This window comes from Ostrea edulis, chromosome 4 (assembly GCF_947568905.1).
Source record: "Ostrea edulis chromosome 4, xbOstEdul1.1, whole genome shotgun sequence".
NCBI classification, from domain to species: Eukaryota; Metazoa; Mollusca; class Bivalvia; order Ostreida; family Ostreidae; genus Ostrea; species Ostrea edulis.
Window position 1 is genome coordinate 63398694 of NC_079167.1, and position 19649 is coordinate 63418342.

At 34.8% G+C, this 19649-nt stretch overlaps 2 protein-coding genes across 5 annotated transcripts in view; one reads left to right on the forward strand and one right to left on the reverse strand.

Annotated features, from left to right (window-relative positions):
• Positions 1–15931, reverse strand: LOC125669537 (uncharacterized). 4 transcript variants are annotated; one of them, XM_056163399.1, is made up of 10 exons: positions 15812–15931; positions 15065–15124; positions 9107–10726; positions 6023–6073; positions 5781–5939; positions 4887–5053; positions 4547–4768; positions 3232–3322; positions 2002–2126; positions 1–202 (listed from the first exon to the last, which is right to left on the reverse strand). In XM_056163399.1, the coding sequence occupies exons 1-10, from the start codon at positions 15830–15832 to the stop codon at positions 10–12; spliced, it is 2709 nt and encodes a 902-aa protein (XP_056019374.1). In that variant the 5' UTR covers positions 15833–15931; the 3' UTR covers positions 1–9. The 4 variants fall into 4 exon arrangements, with proteins under 4 accessions (XP_056019374.1, XP_048760063.2, XP_056019375.1 ...); XM_048904106.2 differs by lacking the exon at positions 6023–6073; XM_056163400.1 differs by lacking the exons at positions 1–202; positions 2002–2126 and adding an exon at positions 2249–2374.
• Positions 15918–19649, forward strand: part of LOC125669538 (ras-related protein Rab-40B-like) — a 13195-nt gene continuing 9463 nt past the window's right edge. The window contains exon 1 of the mRNA XM_048904110.2: positions 15918–16263. Within this exon, the coding sequence (XP_048760067.1) occupies positions 16113–16263 (151 nt within the window). The 5' untranslated portion in view covers positions 15918–16112. The remainder of the gene's footprint in view (positions 16264–19649) is intronic.

Sequence of the window (19649 nt, forward strand, 5' to 3'; positions counted from 1 at the left end):
TAAAGTGATTCACTTTAATGTAAAACAATGTATACAATACGATCTGCTTAATATAATGTTATTTCTACGATTACACAATCCTATGACATCTGTGTTCTCCATGCAGGACACCATTTCACCACTGAATTTGTCCCAGATATGTAGAGAACCAGTTTTATTCACTGCTGCTATGTAATCTTCCATGTGAAAAGCCGTACTACACCTAAAGATAAATAATGTACTCAGTAACTGAAAATGAATGATTACAGGTGGAGATGCACAGAATTTAAACTGAGAGTAAAAGGAATGATAAATTATCGTTTTCGAAGGAACATGCACAGCACGAGAGGACAGCGGTGATCAATGTAATATTTATTATACCTTTACCGATTTCTCTGTATAAAAGTAACATGATTTCTTAATGAAGGCCTAGAGCTGCAACCTCTCGCTATTACTAGAACAGCAACCTCTCACTATTACTAGAACAGCAACCTCTCACTATTACTAGAACTGCAACTTCTCACTATTATTAGAACAGCAACCTTTTGCTATTACTAGTGTGCAACCTTTCGCTATTATTAGAGCTGTAACCTCTCGCTATTACTAGAGCTGCAACTTCTCGCTATAACTAGAACAGCAACCTCTATTACTAGAACAGCAACCTGTCACTATTACTAGAACAGCAACCTGTCACTATTACTAGAACAGCAACCTCTCACTATTACTAGAACAGCAACCTCTCACTATTACTAGAACTGCAACTTCTAGCTATTATTAGAACAGCAACCTTTTGCTATTACTAGTGTGCAACCTTTTGCTATTATTAGAGCTGTAACCTCTCGCTATTACTAGAGCTGCAACTTCTTGCTATTACTAGAACAGCAACTTCTCGCTATTACTAGAACTGCAACTTCTAGCTATTACTAGAACAGCAACCTTTTGCTATTACTAGTGTGCAACCTTTTGCTATTATTAGAGCTGTAACCTCTCGCTATTACTAGAGCTGCAACTTCTCACTATTACTAGAACAGCAATCTCGCTATTACTAGAGCTGCAACCTCTTGCTATTACTAGAACAGCAACCTCTCGCTATTATTAGAGCTGCAACTCTTGTTTTCACTAGAACAGCAACTTTTCACTATTACTAGAGCTGCAACTTCTCGCTATTACTAGAACAGCAACCTCTCACTATTACTAGAGCTACAACTTCTCACTATTACCAGAGCGATTTGATGAGAATACATAATGTAGTAATCCCCCTTGGTGCACTAATGGGGCACATAAGCGACATTTGAACTTCAAATTCTTGCACGTACTTCTTGAATCTGTTTTTAAAAGAATGATTCTGTCAAAAATTTTAACTTCTCATCACTGTGACCTTTCATTTCTAAATGACCTTGGTTGAGGAACATGACACCCTCTGGTCAGGGAAAGTTATGGAACTTTTAAAAATTTTACACTGTTTTTCCCTATGACAAAATTGACCTTTTCTGATTGACATTGACACACCCATCTGGTCATGTACAGTTGAAATTCTGTAACTCAAACATACCATGGATATGTCTAAGTGAGATGAAAGTCCTGAATACATTTCTTTTATGTGTTTTAACCTCAATATCTTGAACATTCGGATATCTTAAAGTATTTCTCAACCCCATCGAGGTTGACACAATGAGGTTTGACTGTACATCTAAATTCTAAAACTATGGCCCAGAGAAGATTTTTATGTTGACACCCCCCCCCCCCCCCCCAAATCCCTTATGAAATCACTACAACTTTCAAATTTGATATAAACATGTGTACAAATACTGTAAAGTGTCACTCAACAACATTCTATAAACAGACAAAACAATACAAGTATTACCATACAACAAAATTCTATAAACAGACAAAACAATACAAGTATTACCATACAACAATATTCTATAAACAGACAAAACAATACAAGTATTACCATACAACAATATTTGTGGAGGATGTAAAATGTGCCTGCATGGATTTTTAACTAGATCAGTAACATACCCTTTCCACTTTCTGCTGTTGAATGGAAACAGGACTTTGGTTTGACAATTTGTGGGGTTCACCAGCATCATACACCCTGCCAGGAAACAGTCTGATATTGCCATCAGAGGACAAAACAGGTACCCCTGTATAGCATTAACTCTTAGTCAGTATTATAATATATAAATATAAACAGTCTGATATTGCCATCAGAGGACAAAACAGGTACCCCTGTATAGCATTAACTCTTAGTCAGTATTATAATATATAAACAGTCTGATATTGCCATCAGAGGACAAACAGGTACCCCTGTATAGCATTAACTCTTAGTCAGTATTATAATATATAAATATAAACAGTCTGATATTGTCATCAGAGGACAAAACAGGTAACCCTGTATAGCATTAACTCTTAGTCAGTATTATAATATATAAATATAAACAGTCTGATATTGTCATAAGAGGACAAACAGGTACCCCTGTATAGCATTAACTCTTAGTCAGTATTATAATATATAAATATAAACAGTCTGATATTGTCATCAGGGGACAAACAGGTACCCCTGTATAGCATTAACTCTTAGTCAGTATTATAATATATAAATATAAACAGTCTGATATTGTCATCAGAGGACAAACAGGTACCCCTGTATAGCATTAACTCTTGGGCAGTATTATAATATATAAATATAAACAGTCTGATATTGTCATCAGAGGACAAACAGGTACCCCTGTATAGCATTAACTCTTAGTCAGTATTATAATATATAAATATAAACAGTCTGATATTGTCATCAGAGGACAAACAGGTACCCCTGTATAGCATTAACTCTTAGTCAGTATTATAATATATAAACAGTCTGATATTGTCATAAGAGGACAAACAGGTACCCCTGTATAGCATTAACTCTTAGTCAATATTATAATATATAAATATATACAGTCTGATATTGCCATCAGAGGACAAACAGGTACCCCTGTATAGCATTAACTCTTAGTCAGTATTATAATATATAAATATAAACAGTCTGCTATTGTCATCAGAGTGAAACGAAAGTTTTCATCATTCAATGAATGAACTTGAGGTTATGCATCATCCTTCATAAACAGTTATATAACATAGATGTATCTAAATTGTGGTGATTCAACACTCAACAAGATTTGATCACAAAAGCACACATGAGCCTTTAGTTCAGGTGAACTAAACATACATGTACATTTTTATAACAAAAATCTAACATTAGATATTTACCTTTTCTTGGAAGACAGTGACCAAATGAGAGGAATGTGGCCAATACACAGCTAAATTTACTGTCAAAACAAGAGCTCCTATTCCATGATTCCTATAAAATACACAGCTAGATTTACTGTCAAAACAAGAGCTCCCATTCCATGATTCCTATAAATGGTAAATTTAAGAATAACATTCCATCTTAAGTTGAAACATTAACATAGATGATTTCATTTTGTCAATCAATTGCTACACAAATTTAAGGATTGACCATTCCATAAAATAAAACCTGGTTTTGAGTAGTTTAAACACCTTAAGGTCACTCTTGATGTGTCAGAAGCTATTTGCAAAATCTTTAACTTGTTAAACTTTGTGCATGATAAAAACACATCTTTTGTAGGAATTTTATTCATTAAAATACAGATAAAACATTTAGTAAACTATTTGATACTGAAACAAGAGGCCCACAGGCCTTATCGGTCACCTGAGTATTTCCTGTTAAATATGCTGAATATCTAAGCTAGATTCTTATCTTCAGCAACAGTATAAAACAAGATGCGTTCTTAAAACTTCAATGCCCTCAAAAGTGCATACACTGATGAAAGGTTTTATGTAATATAATATGTATTAACATTAAATGATATGGCTAATTTGGACCCATCCTAGAGTCAAAACCCTGGGTTGTGAAATTCACCTCTTTTTTTGTTACATCCTTTTCTGCTATTCCTAAATATGCATTTAGATTTTATACTGTATACTGAGTTTATACTGTGTCAGCAAAATTAAAGAAGTCCTTCAAATTATCATAATAATTTTGACACCACCCTGAAACCAAACGCTTACCCCCTAGAATAATAAAATTTTATTAAATTTTGGTAAAGGAATACCTACTCCTTCTAAATATCCATTTAGTATCAATAGCACTAAAGAAGATGTTATTCAAGTGTTTTGCACATAAACACTGTATACTAAGTTCGTCTATGCCCTGGGGTCAGACCCCGTACCTCGGGGATCATGAAATTTACAATTTTGGTAGAGGCAATCCTGCTCTACATCACTATGCATTTAGTTTTTCTTACACATGAGTGGTTGTAGAGAAGAAGATTTTTGAAAATAGTCAATTTTGGGCAGTTTTTGCCCCGCCCCTAAGGCCCCAAGGGCAGGAGTCCTGAAACTCACACTTCTTGTCCAAAAGATGCTTCATACCAAATGTGAAAAGAATTCGATTGGAATAGTAGTTATCAAGAAGAAGTTATAAGTGTTAAAAATTGTTAACATACTACAGACGACAACCAATTGCAATAGGTCACATGAGTATAACACAGATGCTACAAACCAAATATGAAGAAGACCCTCTTTTGTGTATCCCACCACTGCTTCATGCTGCCCATGGATACGACACACATTATCCAAGATACCAGTTGTCTCCTCCAGAGTTATGGTTCTTGACAATGTCTTTACTTCAGAATCCATTATGTATTTGGTCAGTTTGATCAAGTTGGCAGATTCGCAGTGAGAAATTACAAGTTCATTAAATTCCACAGCACATACATGCATCCTGTAATGGGTAATAGAACATTGTGACTGAACACACCCCGTGCTCTTCTGTATATCATATTGCAATGCATAAATACATGTATATTGTTAGAAGATAATACTATTAATGCAATACATACTGCTGGCACGGAGCTGAAAAATCAGTGATTTTAAACAATGGGAATGCTTGGTTCTCCTGGAATACTGCAGAATATAATTGGATCAAAGTGGAGTTTCTTAAAATGGCTGTAAATCGGACTTCAGATGACTTCGGAAGCATTAAATCTCCACACAATGCTGTTAGTTCCTAAAATAAATTGTTAAGACCTGGGTTTTGCTTAATATGCTCTTGATGTATATCAATCTGATTAAATCCGCTCACGTAGATCACTACACTAATATAGCGATCTATGTGAGCCTAGTGTAGCGATCTATGTGAGTCTAGTGTAGCGATCTACATGAGCACTACACTAGTGTAGCAATCTATGTGAGCCTAGTGTAGCGATCTATGTGAGCCTAGTGTAGCGATCTACAGGAGCGGATCATAGGATCTGATTTTAATCAGATTGGATGTATATATATGGGGATCATTAAAAAATTAAGCAGACATTGCTTTTAAATATTCTTACAAATGTCAACTGAAATTTTACAGAAACAATTTCTTTATGATTCAAATAAAACTGTGATCACACGAAGATGTGTGGCAAATAATTAAAACTCAAAATAAGATTCCCAACTTTGACTCCTTTTACTTCATTATTTACATTTTTTGCCTTTGATATCTCTACAACAAGAGTATTGCCAACGGTTTATAATACGCCCGTGAAAAACTAATTTAGAGTATTTTTCTTACACCATGATTTGTAGAAGGTGGCTTCAAGTAGATTAGCAATCATCAGGGTGTGACATACTTTCTTTAAATCGTAAAAACAGACAAATCATGTACTCTCTTTGTAATATTTTCACTTGGCATAAGATGTATGTGTACCAAATAGCAAAGTTTGACTGTATATTTCTGTCTGTCAGTTCAGTACCTCAGGAAATGACCACTTCTGAAGGCAGCTGAACTGGTCACTATGTAATGCCCACAGAGACACGGACTTTTTACATAGACAAACCACCACCTCTGTTCTCTTCTTATTCAGTAGAACAACTGCAATGTGACTCTGTATCACTGGGTCATCTGCAGGAAACTGAAAAAACACACATTAAATCTATGAATAGGAATAAGTCTTTTTCTTTTTAAAGTTTTAATTCTTGAGCATGAATCTTCTACCTGTAATTGGTAAGCAAAGATGCCTGACACAACCTGCCAGATCTGCAATACCTGTGACACAGCAATAAAATAGTAATTACTGAACTGCATTGTATAGAATCCATTCTAGGACATACTTCTCAAACAAAATTATCAGAATTGGAGAGAACCATTTCCTTGGAATAAAGACCTACCGGGTAATTTCATGACTTCCCTTAATCTTAATATTTCACTTCGTTTTAGTCATGTAATATTTCTGCAAATATCATCAAAGGCTGGAAAATATTATCATAACAATTAAAACTGACTGGAATGAAACATCAAAATGCTAACACTTGGCATATGGTAAACAGTTAATTCTCCAATTCCTGACACTCAATTCACAGTGAAATTTGGACTTTATTTGTAAATAAAACACCTTTTTTATCATTCCGAAAAGAAAAACCCACAAAAAATTGGATAAAATAAGCGAGAACTTGTATAACTTTTTCAATGATGAAATCATACTTCATGAGATGATTTATGAGCCATCAAATAAAATATTGGTGTAATGAGCCACCTTAATTAATAGATAAAACATTATCTAAATGTCGAGTTTAAGGCCACACTAAGAGATAAATATGGTTTTTTAAATGGCAACATTTATGGAAAAATAATGTTATAATGGGGCAAATTTAATAACTGATAGGGATATTATAGGGATATTTCTCTTTACTTCACCTTTCTGCACTAAAATACTATATGAATACATACCTATTTATACCATAACTATAAACTTACCTACCAATATAAAATGTACTACAAACTTGAACAAGTCTTGAAGATGACTGCACCACATAGTACCACTGTAACTAAGGAAAACCAAGACAGCTTTGATATTTCTTTTCCAACCAAGAATAGAAACCTAAAAAATAAAATTTAAGTTTAATTCAGTAAATGATGCACCCTATATCTGTATTTAAGTTTAATCCAGTAAATGATGCACCCTATACGTGTATTTAAGTTTAATTCAGTAAATGATGCACCCTATATGTGTATTTAAGTTTAATTCAGTAAATGATGCACCCTATATGTGTATCATGAGAATGACAATTCTTTCAAATGCATGCATTCAACCTAATCAAAAATACACCTCTACCTGAAAGTGAAAAAGCATATAAAATATAATTTTATGGCCATAATGATGTCTTTTTATTAGTAATAATGTTTATCATTTCTCTAGTATCTAGAAGTCTGAAGACTGAATTGCTTCTTTAATGTTGCATATCTTTGGCTTTTTTCTCATTAATTTCCCTCCTTTTCTTGATAGTATTGTCCAGTTTTCCCCCTGCACTTTTAAATTGTTTCGACTCCATCAACATGATCAATGAGTGCTGAAGCAACTTTATGAAATTGCCTGATTTAACCTCTCATTGCCTTTCTTGATAAAATTTCCGGCAGTTTTTATATCACCCTTTTCCTTGTTTCCTGCAGTCTTCAGTTCCTTTTCCAACTGTTTCAGTGTCTCTTTTTCTTTTAAATCATTTCCACTTGCTCCTTTTTCTCTCCCTGAACTTCTTCCTCTGCAAACTTTCTGCTGAAATAGCTTGATCAGCCACTGCTGGTTGTAATTTTAACAGTTTAGATCTGCTACATATTGTCCCTCAGATGAAGCTGTGTAAACCTTATTTGTGAAAGATAAACATGAAACCTTTTCCCCTGTTTTACACCTGGCTGCTAATAAATGTGAAACCTCCCCATTTTACACCTGGCTGCTGAAAAACATGTAACCTTTCCCCCTGTTTTACACCTGGCTGCTGGTTAACATGAAACCTTTTTCCCCTGTTTTACATCTGGCTGCTGATAAACATGACATTTTTCCCTGTTTTACACTTGGCTGCTGGTTAACATGAAACCTTTTTCCCCTGTTTTACACCTGGCTGCTGATAAATGTGAAACCTTCTCCCCATTTTACACCTGGCTGCTGATTAACATGACACTTTTTCCCCTGTTTCACGCCTAGCTGCTGATAAACATGACATTTTCCCCTGTTTTACACCTGGCTGCTGATTTGTGTTTTTCACTTTCGATATGTTGCTTACCCACGGTTTTGAAACTGAAAATGACTTGTTACAGATAGATCAGACACCTTTTTACAGCAGGTTCCAATCTTATTCCCATCATCTTCTTTTTGTATCCAAGATGTCTGGAAAGATTCTTTTCCATGGCATGGTATTTTTTTACCCCCAGGACTTCTTTTCTGTCCCATAGTTAAATGCTTGTAAAATACCTCTATTCAAGATGTCCAATTAATATTAAGAATCTCAAGCTGCTGTTACATTAGTTATCACTCATTTCTCTGAATTTATTTTTCCATTACTGTGTTAATTGAATTCACATGTGTCTACAATACAACAGAAATTCCTATTGGACGATCTTGATATGCATGAGGCGATGTTCTTCTACTTCAAAGATCCCTCAGTTAATTTTCATTGGGAAAGTTTGTGACAATTGACTATGTCACTAGTATTCCAAAATTACCTTGGTGAACTTTGAATATCCGCTAAAGTTTAACCAAAACTGTCTTGGCATCCTGTTGCTACAGTCAGTCATCAAGACTTGATTGTTGTGCACATGAAATGATAGAAAGAAGACAAGTCTTACAAATATTCAATTACGGCTATCTATAGGTACAAGTACAATGTAATTTCACAATACTTTCAATTGTTTTCAACGGAAAGGTACACAGAAAAAACACTACATCGTAAATATTCGACAAATTAATATTAATTTTAGGGCAAATATAGGGAATAGGGTCAAAATGTAGGGATTATAGGGCATTTCTAAAATAATAGTGATTTTATATATAGGGCCACTTGATGGCCCGCCAATAACAAATATGGGTATCAAAAACAAACTGCAAATAAATACTGAACGACTAAGATCAAATGTTCAATTGTGCTCTTCATTCAATTCATCATGTTCATCAACAAATTCATTATATCGCCAGTTTCCAAATTTCTGAAAGTGGCTGTGTAACGAGAAATAACTGTATTCTATATTGAATTTTGCAGAAATAAAATCATTTAAAACAGCACAAATTCAGAACAATTTCATTAAGCCCACCTGAGTTGCCATTCTTTCTTTAAGGATGTCTCCAAAGTTTTCATCATCACTCTCTGTTTGCTGGTCAGATCCAAGACTGTTGTTGAGCTCACTTTCCAGCTGTCCATCATCTGGGCAAACTGGTTGATCAAAAATCTCAGAGCCATGTGTAGTATCCTCAATTCCATCACTGTTGCTTTTTACATTTACCTCTCCATTGAAATCTACATCCATTTGGGTATCTTTCGAAGCAAATATTTCTTTGTAAGAATCCTTAGAGACTGACCCTGAAATGCTATCTAAGCCTGAGTTATTTCCCTTTTTCAAATTCAGTGCACCTGATGGTGAAGAATTGGCTTTAATGACTAGAGCTGGCAACACAGAATTAGATTTTTCAACATCTTGCTCAACACTCAGTCCATTTTTTGCGATTAGATTTACTTCTTCTTTCCATTTTTCTTTTTCCTTGCCATCATGAAAGGTTTGTGTGGAATGTGAAACAACAGAAGATGGCATTTGCTCTACAACATGCATTGTTTTCTTTTCTACAGAAATTTCCTTCTCCAGATTCTTTTCATTCTCAACATTATTATCTACATACACACCTTCACTACTGATTTTATGCAAACATTTAGTCTCCATAAGGTTATGAAATGTGTGTGTTGGCAACACAAAATCTTTCTCCCCTTGTGCTCTCTTTGCATCATCAATGATGAACTGGAAAACTGAAGAGAGAAGAATAGGCTGATGGGAGTCAGAATGCCTGGTCTTTCTTCTCCCTCTACGACTACACAATCCTAAACTCTCCTGGACTAACATCAGCGTTTCCAGTTCTTGACTGCCCTGTGATTCAGAGGAATTCACAACAGGAATGGCTGGGCCAGGAAGTGATTGTCTTTGATATCTACGAGGTTTTCTTCCTCTTCTTCTCTTGGTTTTGATTTTTTCACAGCCTTCACGAGATGAGGTTAACAATTCTGTTGATGATTCACTTTCAAAAGGTTTGGGCTTTTCTATTACTCTGGACTCATTGCTTGATTTAAGATATATTTCGGAACTGTTCTCATGTACCATGGGGGCTACACTTTTGTCCCCAATATCATAGCTATTATCATCTTTAATCTTCTGCTCTTCATCATCAGGAATAAGAATGGAATTCACAACCGCCTTTGTTGGATTTGTCTCAATTGGCGACGACTTCCTTTTGTTTGAAAAAGTATTTGGGCTCAAAGTCTTTCTTCGCCTTGCTTTGAGAGACAAAGTTCTCTTGCCACTAGACTCAGATGATGAAGGAAGATTTCGAGATGAAGCACTTTGTTCGGAGTCTCCACATGGTCCAACTGTCAAACCACCATCCTCTTTACTTTGTGAGGTCTTCTCAATGACAAAATCACCTAGGTCCAAATTTTCTGATAAAACTGGTGTTTTGAGCAAATGACTTTTCGGTAAATTTAAGTCTGTTTTTGAGTCACCTTTTGTCTTTGAGGAATGGCCACACTGATCATCATTTGTATGGAGTTCTCCAGACACTCTTTTAATATCTTTGAAATGTTCACACTCTTTCTCTGTTTTATGAACGATTTCCTGTTCTTGTAGAATTTGTTTAACATGAGCCTTTGCTTTGGATTTTCGAATAGATTTCTGAAATAAACAAGAAATTGTTCTATAAATCAACTAGGGCTGTCCTAATTGGACTGACATATCCCTAACTGAGCACAATGAACATACGACAAGACATGAGACGGTGGAAGATTTTTTTGAATGTTACGTATAAAATTTTGAACCCAGGAAAAGGGGAAAACCAGATGTGATCCTGAGACAATTTTTGAAACAAGTCCAGTTTACTTGACGTTTTCATACCAAAGACGATAGAGCTTTTCCCCATCTGTATGAGAAGTGTGGTGATTTCAAGTGAAAAGGTGATTATAAGTGAAAAAGGAAATCACTTACGGTCCTGAAACTATTTTCTTATATCAATATCCAGATTGCTTGACCTTTTGACTTCGAAATAGATATGCATCAACCTTCTCCCAAGGCAAGCCTCTATATCAAATATCATAGAATCATTTAAATTCATGTGGACCAATTTTAGTGCATTGTCAGGATTTACAAAAGGTTATGTAATTTTGTAGATATCAGGATTCTGTACAATGATACATTCTACAAATTGTTTTATTTCATAATGGTTTGAAATCTGTGGGACAGGGGTACCCATGAAAATTACTCCCCATAACATCTAATGATTCCACAGTATGGTGACTTTGGAAGGAAACTATTTCCCTTTAGATCAGCGTTCAATATGTTTGACTAGAACTAGAAAACTGATCAGTCAGAAAGGACCCTGCTGAGACTTTAATTCGTGTATTACATGTACTATTGCTATGGATTATGTCCCTTTATGTTCAACTACAGGACCAACTATGTATAAGATATTAAAGTTCTAAGTGTAACTTAGTGGGAAGGTCTACTGTAACCTTGACCTTTAACCACATATTTCAACAAGAGGTACTGTGAGCAATGCTCACTAAGAATACCCCCCGCTTACCCCAATCTCCCAAAGGGTGTTGGTAATAGGTATAAACTACCTCTTTTCTGAGTGTAAAAAACAAATGGCATGACAAACCGAACCATATTGCTACTTCGATGTTCAGTGCGCGTGACCTTTGACCTTTTGACCCCAAAATCGATAGGCAACATCTTCATCCCATGGGTAGTCCATATGTAAGATATGGTGACTGTAGGTGGAAAGGATAACGCTTTAGAGCCCGGAAACCATATTGCTACTTCGATGTTCAGTGTGCTTGACCTTTGACCTTTTGACCCCAAAATCGATAGGGAACATCTTCATCCCATGGGTAGTCCAAATATATGATATGGTGACGGTTGGTGGAAAGGATAACGCTTTAGAGCCCGGAAACCATATTGCTTCTTCGATGTCCAGTGCGCTTGACCTTTGACCTTTTGACCCCAAAATCGATAGGGAACATCTTCATCCCATGGGTAGTCCATATGTATGATATGGTGACGGTAGGTGGAAAGGATAATGCTTTAGAGTCCGGAAACCATTGCGTCTACAGACGGACGGACGGACAGACAGACGGACAACCCGATTCCAGTATACCCCCCCCCCCACAACTTGTTGCGGGAGGTATAAAAATCTATTGGTGTCTTTCTTTAATGATCTACTACCTTTGTATGGAATTGAAAGCTTTTTGTTAAAAAAAACCCCCAAGGTATGGAGTCACAACAAAAGTGATGATGAACAAAGACAGTCACATGACCTATAGGTGCCTTCTTTTTACTAAATACTATTGCAAAATATAACAAGAGGCCCAAGGGCCACATCACTCACCTGAGTCACCTTGGCTCATATTTAAAGATTTTCCCTATATGTTTGTATGCAAGACTTTGATCTTCCCCCTTGTGACCCCATCCTACAGCTGGGGGCCATGATATTAACAAACTGAAATCTGAAATATGTCAGAAAGCTTTCATGTAAATATCAGCTTTTCTGGCTCAGTGGTTCTTGAGAAGAAGATTTTTAAAGATTTTCCTTATATATTTGTATGTAAAACTTTGATCCCCTATTGTGGCCCCATCCAACCCCTGGAGACCATGATTTGAACAAACTTGAATCTGTGCATATGTCAGGAAGCTTTCATGTAAAATATCAGCTTTTCTGGTTCAGTGGTTCTTGAGAAGAAGATTTTAAAAGATTTTTCCTATATATTTGTATGTAAAACTTTGATCCCCTATTGTGGCCCCATCATACCCCGGGGGCCATGATTTGAACAAACTTGAATCTGCACTATGTCAAGAAGCTTTCATGTAAATTTCAGCTTTTCTGGCCCAGTGGTTCTTGAGAAGATTTTTACTATATATTTGTATGTAAAACTTTGATCCCCTATTGTGGCCCCATCATACCCCCAGGGGCCATGATTTGAACAAACTTGAATCTGCATTTTGTCAGGAAGGTTTCATGTAAATCTTAGCTTTTCTGGCCCAGTGGTTCTTGAGAAGAAGATTTTTAAAGATTTATCCTATATATTTGCATGTAAAACTTTGATCCCCTATTGTGGCCCCATCCAACCCCCGGGGGCCATGATTTGAACAAACTTGAATCTGCATTATGTGAGGAAGCTTTCATGTAAATTTCAGCTTTTCTGGCCCAGTGGTTCTTGAGAAGAAGATTTTTAAATGACCCCACCCTATTTTTGCATTTTTGTCATTATCTCCCCTTTGAAAGGGACATGGCCCTTCATTTGAACAAACGTGAAAGCCCTTCACCCAAGGATGCTTTGTGGCAAGTTTGGTTGAAATTGGCCCAGCGGTTCCTGAGAAGAAGTCGAAAATGTGAAAAGTTACGACTACGATGGACAAATTTTGATCAGAAAAACTCACTTGAGCCTTTGGCTCAGGTGAGCTAAAAATCCATATCCTTGTGTTGAAAACCTTTCAAGATATTAATGTATTACACTTGGACTGAAGATTTATTGTGACCTTGACCTTATGCCTCCAAGATACTACCATATAACGGGTTATTTTTGCGTATCACAAATTTTGTGAAAATACCCCAAAACACTGTTATTTTTTATTTGCGTAGTTCTTTGTTTGCGATTCTCCAAGTTACAAATTAATTGACACTTGACAAGTTTCAATTCTGTACAGAACAAACATCAACATTACGCGTGTTGTCACTCAATAAGTTAACAGGTGCATGTACAGAGTGATAATGCCTGACCACCATTTAAGATATTTAGTACAACACCCGAGGTGGTGAGTTTCTACTCACAGAGTTATTCTTATCTTGTAAGATATGGTCACAATCGGTGTAAATTTTATGCTAATTTAATTGTTTGTAATTCAAAAATACTCGTAAAGAAAGCGAAAATTGGATTATCGCGAATAAAAGTTATACAGTAATAGGTGTCTCACGTGCCTTTCTATAATATCCAACTAGCTTTACATAAAAAATGAAAGCTTTATATATTGAAAACTTTTCAACTTATCACATTACTGTAACAATGAAAGCATAGGAAAGTTAAAGATTTTAACCTTTGACCTCATTACTCAAAATATATAGGTGTCTTTAAAGGGTTGAATATCTTTGTGTAAAATAAAAAAACTTTATGTTAAAAACTATCAATTCACAACTAGAGTGATCAAAGATGGACAGAAGGAAATCTATAGGTGCCTTTTTCCATCATCAACTATCTTTGTAAAACCAATTATAAGTCTGTGACAATGAAAATATTATAATAAAGTGAAGACTGTTGTGACCTTGACCTCAAAATCTTTAAATTCTTTCTTCAATGGTTAAGTAACTACTTTTGTATAAAATATGCCAGCTTTATGTTGAAATTTTAATAGTAAATTCGATCCCACGTGATGCAATTGCCTTTGGGACAGATGGACAATGTGATTCCTAGGGCTTCCACGTTTTCAATGCAGGACTCTAATTAACAGATGTCTTTCTCTTATGGTCAACAATTTTACATTGTTGTGATGAAAACTATTGTGTCATGATAGATGCACATACACACAGTGTTCTAAACCCAAAATTTTTATAGCTTTTTTTTCTCATTGAAAAGTCTTTCTGTACAAAATTTGAAAATGTTACAACAAAAACTTTTTGAACTGTTGCATCAAAACAAAAGTATTCATGTGCAGATGTACAAAGTGATTCCTAGAGGGCTCTCAAATTTCCTCATCCCATGGCAAGTCTGTGGGTGAAGTATTCTGTATTGGGACTTCAGATGAAAAGAGAAATCACTGAAGGTCCAATCCATCCACTGAATTACAGACAACCCAATTTTAGTATATCCCTCTCTCCAACTTTTCGTGTAGGGGTACAATAATCAAGATCAACCCAAATATTGTATACAAGGCAAGTCACAAACTCATTTCTTCTCTCACAAGAGTGTTATTTTTCAGAATATCCCAGGCGACTTTCATAAAGTTTCTTTTGTAATTACTTACCTCAAGTTTCTTCTGTTTTCTGGCATATTCTTTTTTCATCTGTGTGAGCTTTTTAAGCATCTACAATGCCCCACAAAATACAAACAGTATGTTAAGAATGTGAGTAAAGCGAGCTTTAAGTATGGCGTGAACATGGGAATCAGCTATACCTTAATCCAGAAGGAATAACACACCAGAGAAATCTAATATGGATGGAAAGTGGAAGATATATTGAAAACTTTCAAATTTACCTTACTTAGTTAAAAATGCAGTGTATTATAGAAAGTAATTTGAAAGAAAATTAAAACCCCTGCAATTAAGACTCAAAAACACACGATTTACAGATCTATCAGTAGTATCGAGCTACCCAACTAAACAATTAGATCTAATTTTAAAAGAATCCGCAAGTGTTATTTTCATTCATCAGTTGAGTTATACACATGAGGTGTTTTTGTCAGCTATACAATATATTGTAGCCTATAATAATATTATATCATGCCTTTTTTTCAATTATGAAATGGAACACAGAATGAAAATTCTCCAGCAGAGAAATCTACACAAATCAGAGACACATATATATCTCTCTGAACAGTATTTTTGGTAATTTTCGAATGCGTTTACCACTTGCTGAAAAAAGCAGTGAAAATAACAAAAAAGTAGGGATAATAAATGCTGCACTTTCTGAAGACATATCAAACTATCTGGAGTAAAATGAACCAGGAAAAGAGACATCGTCTTAATTTAGTGAAGATATTAAGGTCAATTTACACTTTCTTGGTCTTCTTCCATGGTCTTCTGCAGCAAAATCTGCTACGTCCGATGATTTCAACAAAGTGAAAGTAGTCAAAAAGCCCGCTAAGTTCCTTTCACTTTTGGCACAGGCGCATTAACGCTTCCGGTCTGCGCAAATGTTGATGTGATCTATGTTTACATGTTATTAACGAAATTTTTGTCACATCTGTGATATATTTGCACTATGTAGCTTTGGACTTATATTTCTGGTTGTGAAATGTAGACTTGAGGACATTTCTCTTCGTCGAAAATGTTCTAAAAGACATGGTTTAAGATAATGAGCTCTATGCTAAATGGTCCCGGATCGCCAAAGCCTTACGATTACTTATTGAAGTTTCTACTGGTAGGGGACAGTGATGTGGGAAAGGAGGAGCTGTTGAGTGGGATGGAGGATGGGGCTACAGAATCCCCGTATCCCAGTACTGATGGTAATGTTTGTTAACTTGTGAGAATCTTTAGGGTGAAGCAATATATATATATATATACAAGTTGCATTTGTTGTGTAAATATTCTCTTTAGAGAAGTGGACAAGCATGTAGCCCATGCCTGTCCAACTAATTGCATGCTCATGAACTACACTATAACATGTAAAACAGACAGTTCATGCTTGAACTTTGCCCAGCTTTGAAGTTCTGTTAATTGTACATGTAAATTTGATTACATCTGGTTTGTAACATGAACTTATCGATTGTGAAGGGTGCAGTACCAAGTCCTTGGATTAAGATTACACAAAACTGACTAAAATTTTGTAACCGTGGTGATGATTAGGCATGACTTACATATTAAATACAAAATGGGTCAAATACTTCAATACAGGTGTGTGTTTGTTTTTATTTTACCTTTCCTTTTTCTTCCATTCTATAGTACTAAACCACTTTCAGGCATAATCAACATTCTGTCATTTGGTGGTGAATGTATCCCATGACAATGAAATTATGAGAATTTTAGCATGTATTGTAGGGTACATGTAAATGCTGGTAATTTTGGATGGACGGGAAATTCAGACGAAATATTTCTAAGCCTCAATTAAATATATTAGTCCCTCTATCACTTGCGTTGTTTTCTTAATTTCGTTCCTTTGTTTATGAAGAATACAGAGAAGTATCGAAAAGACACATTCGGATACCTATAACCAGTTATTTCCCATAAGGGACACCATATTGGTCTTTTCTGTCAAAAGCTATGAGCCTTGGAAAATTTGACTACCTATCACAGTCACAGAAAAATTGTATTTGCATGTAAATAAAATCTTTGAAACCTTTAAAAAATGTTTTATTATAACCATTAGGACGTACAAGAATGCGTTTTTTTAATATACAAACAATAAAGTTCACACAGAATGATAAATAAAATGCACTTTTAATTAAATAGTGTCCAAATTTAACAAACAGATTTTCCTATGGGAATTTAAATCCGGACACCCATAAAGGTGTGAAACAAATCATTCCTTCAGACATGTATGCAAATATTTAGATATTATCTATTATTACGTTTGAGAATTTCCATATCTTAAATATTGGTTTGTGTGAGTTGGGGGAGGGGGTTGTTTCAAGAATAGAAGTTTCAAATAAGTATTCGTGGAAATTGTGACCATGATCAATGTAGACCTCTTTATTTAGATAAAATAAAAATCTCAATCTTTTTTATCAAAATATCCCCCCCCCCCCCCCCATCTTTTGCACATATGGAATATGGCCCGCAAGAATAAATCTGAATTGCGGTGGCAGAGATATGCAATATTTGATCAAATGTCCGAATTTACCGACTGATAGTCCAAATTTAACGGACTTTGTCTTGTTTTTCCCTTTATCATTCCATAGAATGATATTGTATTTCAGAATTTTCTAGATTTGCAAGGCTTAAAAGTGTATCGTTGATTAGAATTACGTCGCGAACAGCAGTATGAGGAGTAGGTAGCAGGTAATGCGGGAAGACTTGCGCATTGAATCAAACAGTCCAAAATTACCGGCATTTACCCTATATTAATTAACAAATAAGCCCAAATGCCATCTCTAAATAATAGGGAAAAAAGATCAGAAACATAAGAATTAAGTAAATGGAAATTGGAGGTTTGATATCATACCTTTCATGAATATAGATCACATTTCTGTGAAAGGCTCTGGGATAACGTAAAGAGTAGGGCTGAAACGATTCACCGAAATATCGATACTGTTCAATATAATTCCCTTGATTCAATGTTTGATTCATTGCCTTGATTTTTGGTTCGATATGTTTATTACAAATTGGTTCAGTAAAATACATCAGGTTCGGCCTGTAATGATTATTTTTACCTGCATAAGGGACAAAATAGCATCAAATAATGTTCAGACTGTTGTTTGCCTAGAGTCTTATGAAAATAATAATAAACTTTATCAGTTTAAACGACAAAGCCAACATGCATCTTAGCGAATGGCAATTTGGAAACATTTTGCTTTTAAATGATTAATGTGAATCTTAGTAATTAAATTTTTCTTCAATGTTATTATTGGTTTTTCTGTAAATTGTATCGTATTGAATCATGGCATAAGTATTGCAATATGTATCATATCGTAAAGGGGGCGTATTGTTTCAGCCCTAGTAAAGAGTACCAACCATGTGTATATATTGACCAATCTGTGATCATGGTGATGGTTTTTATGTAAAGATAAGTTTCTCTCCCCTTACTGTCTATAGCTATAAATTTGCTTTCTTGTTATTATACATGACTTTTGTACAAAGAACATGTAGTTTTGTTTGTTTGCTTCTCGCATTTCATTTTCATTATATATATTTATAAATATATATATATATATATATATATATATATATATATATATATATATATCTCATTATAAATTATTTCTCAACTGATTGTAAAAATGACCATATCTATGACATGATAGAGGTCAAATGTTAAAATAATATAACAAGAAGCAATACTTCAGTAGGTGTGCTGCAGAATGTGCAACTTTGTGCTTATAAATGATTATTCCTAGAGAAAAATCATTGATATTTGAAAATCTAAGAGCAAAATATTCAACTACATGTATGTTCTCTTTAAACTATGTCTCTACTCAATCCAGTCAATATTATATCAACAAAGGGAATGTAATCAATGCATATATATCATACGATATGCAAGAGTTCAGTCTTCATACTATACTTTTGTGTCATTAGTCAGTTTGGCTTGTAGAACATGCTCTTTTATGAAGTCCAACAAATGTTATACCAGTCATAGATTATATAGCCTTAGCCATTAAGGTATCTAGCTTTTGTTAAGTGATTTTTTGTAAATACTGGGATTATTGTATTTCTGTAATAACTTTTATGTGTAGGAAACTTCATTCATGTTTATGGCTAACTACAGATGTACATGTATGGTGTTTTTATGTCAATGAAGATGATATTCCCATATTAATAATTAAACTGGGGACACCAATACTTTGGTACTAAAGTCCATGCAGATGAATATTCATTAGTTGATTAATTGTGACCAACAGACTTTAATTGTCATCAGAACCTATTCTCCAGTGACTTGTATTTTATTAATTACAATATTAATTTAAAATACCTCTTCATGCTTCCTGTCAAAGTACTCTCGTCAGTCACAATATTATGTTGTACCAATTAAATTTTCATAGCTGATCATTTCAGAAATGGACTTTAATCTGGTATATATACAATGTATATATTATACTTGTATTTAAATATACATGTATGTGTTTTTGATTGTATCATATTAAGATAAAATTTAGAGATATGATACATATACATATATATATATATATAGTACATTGTTTAAATACACTATACATCATATAGTGTGTGACTACAT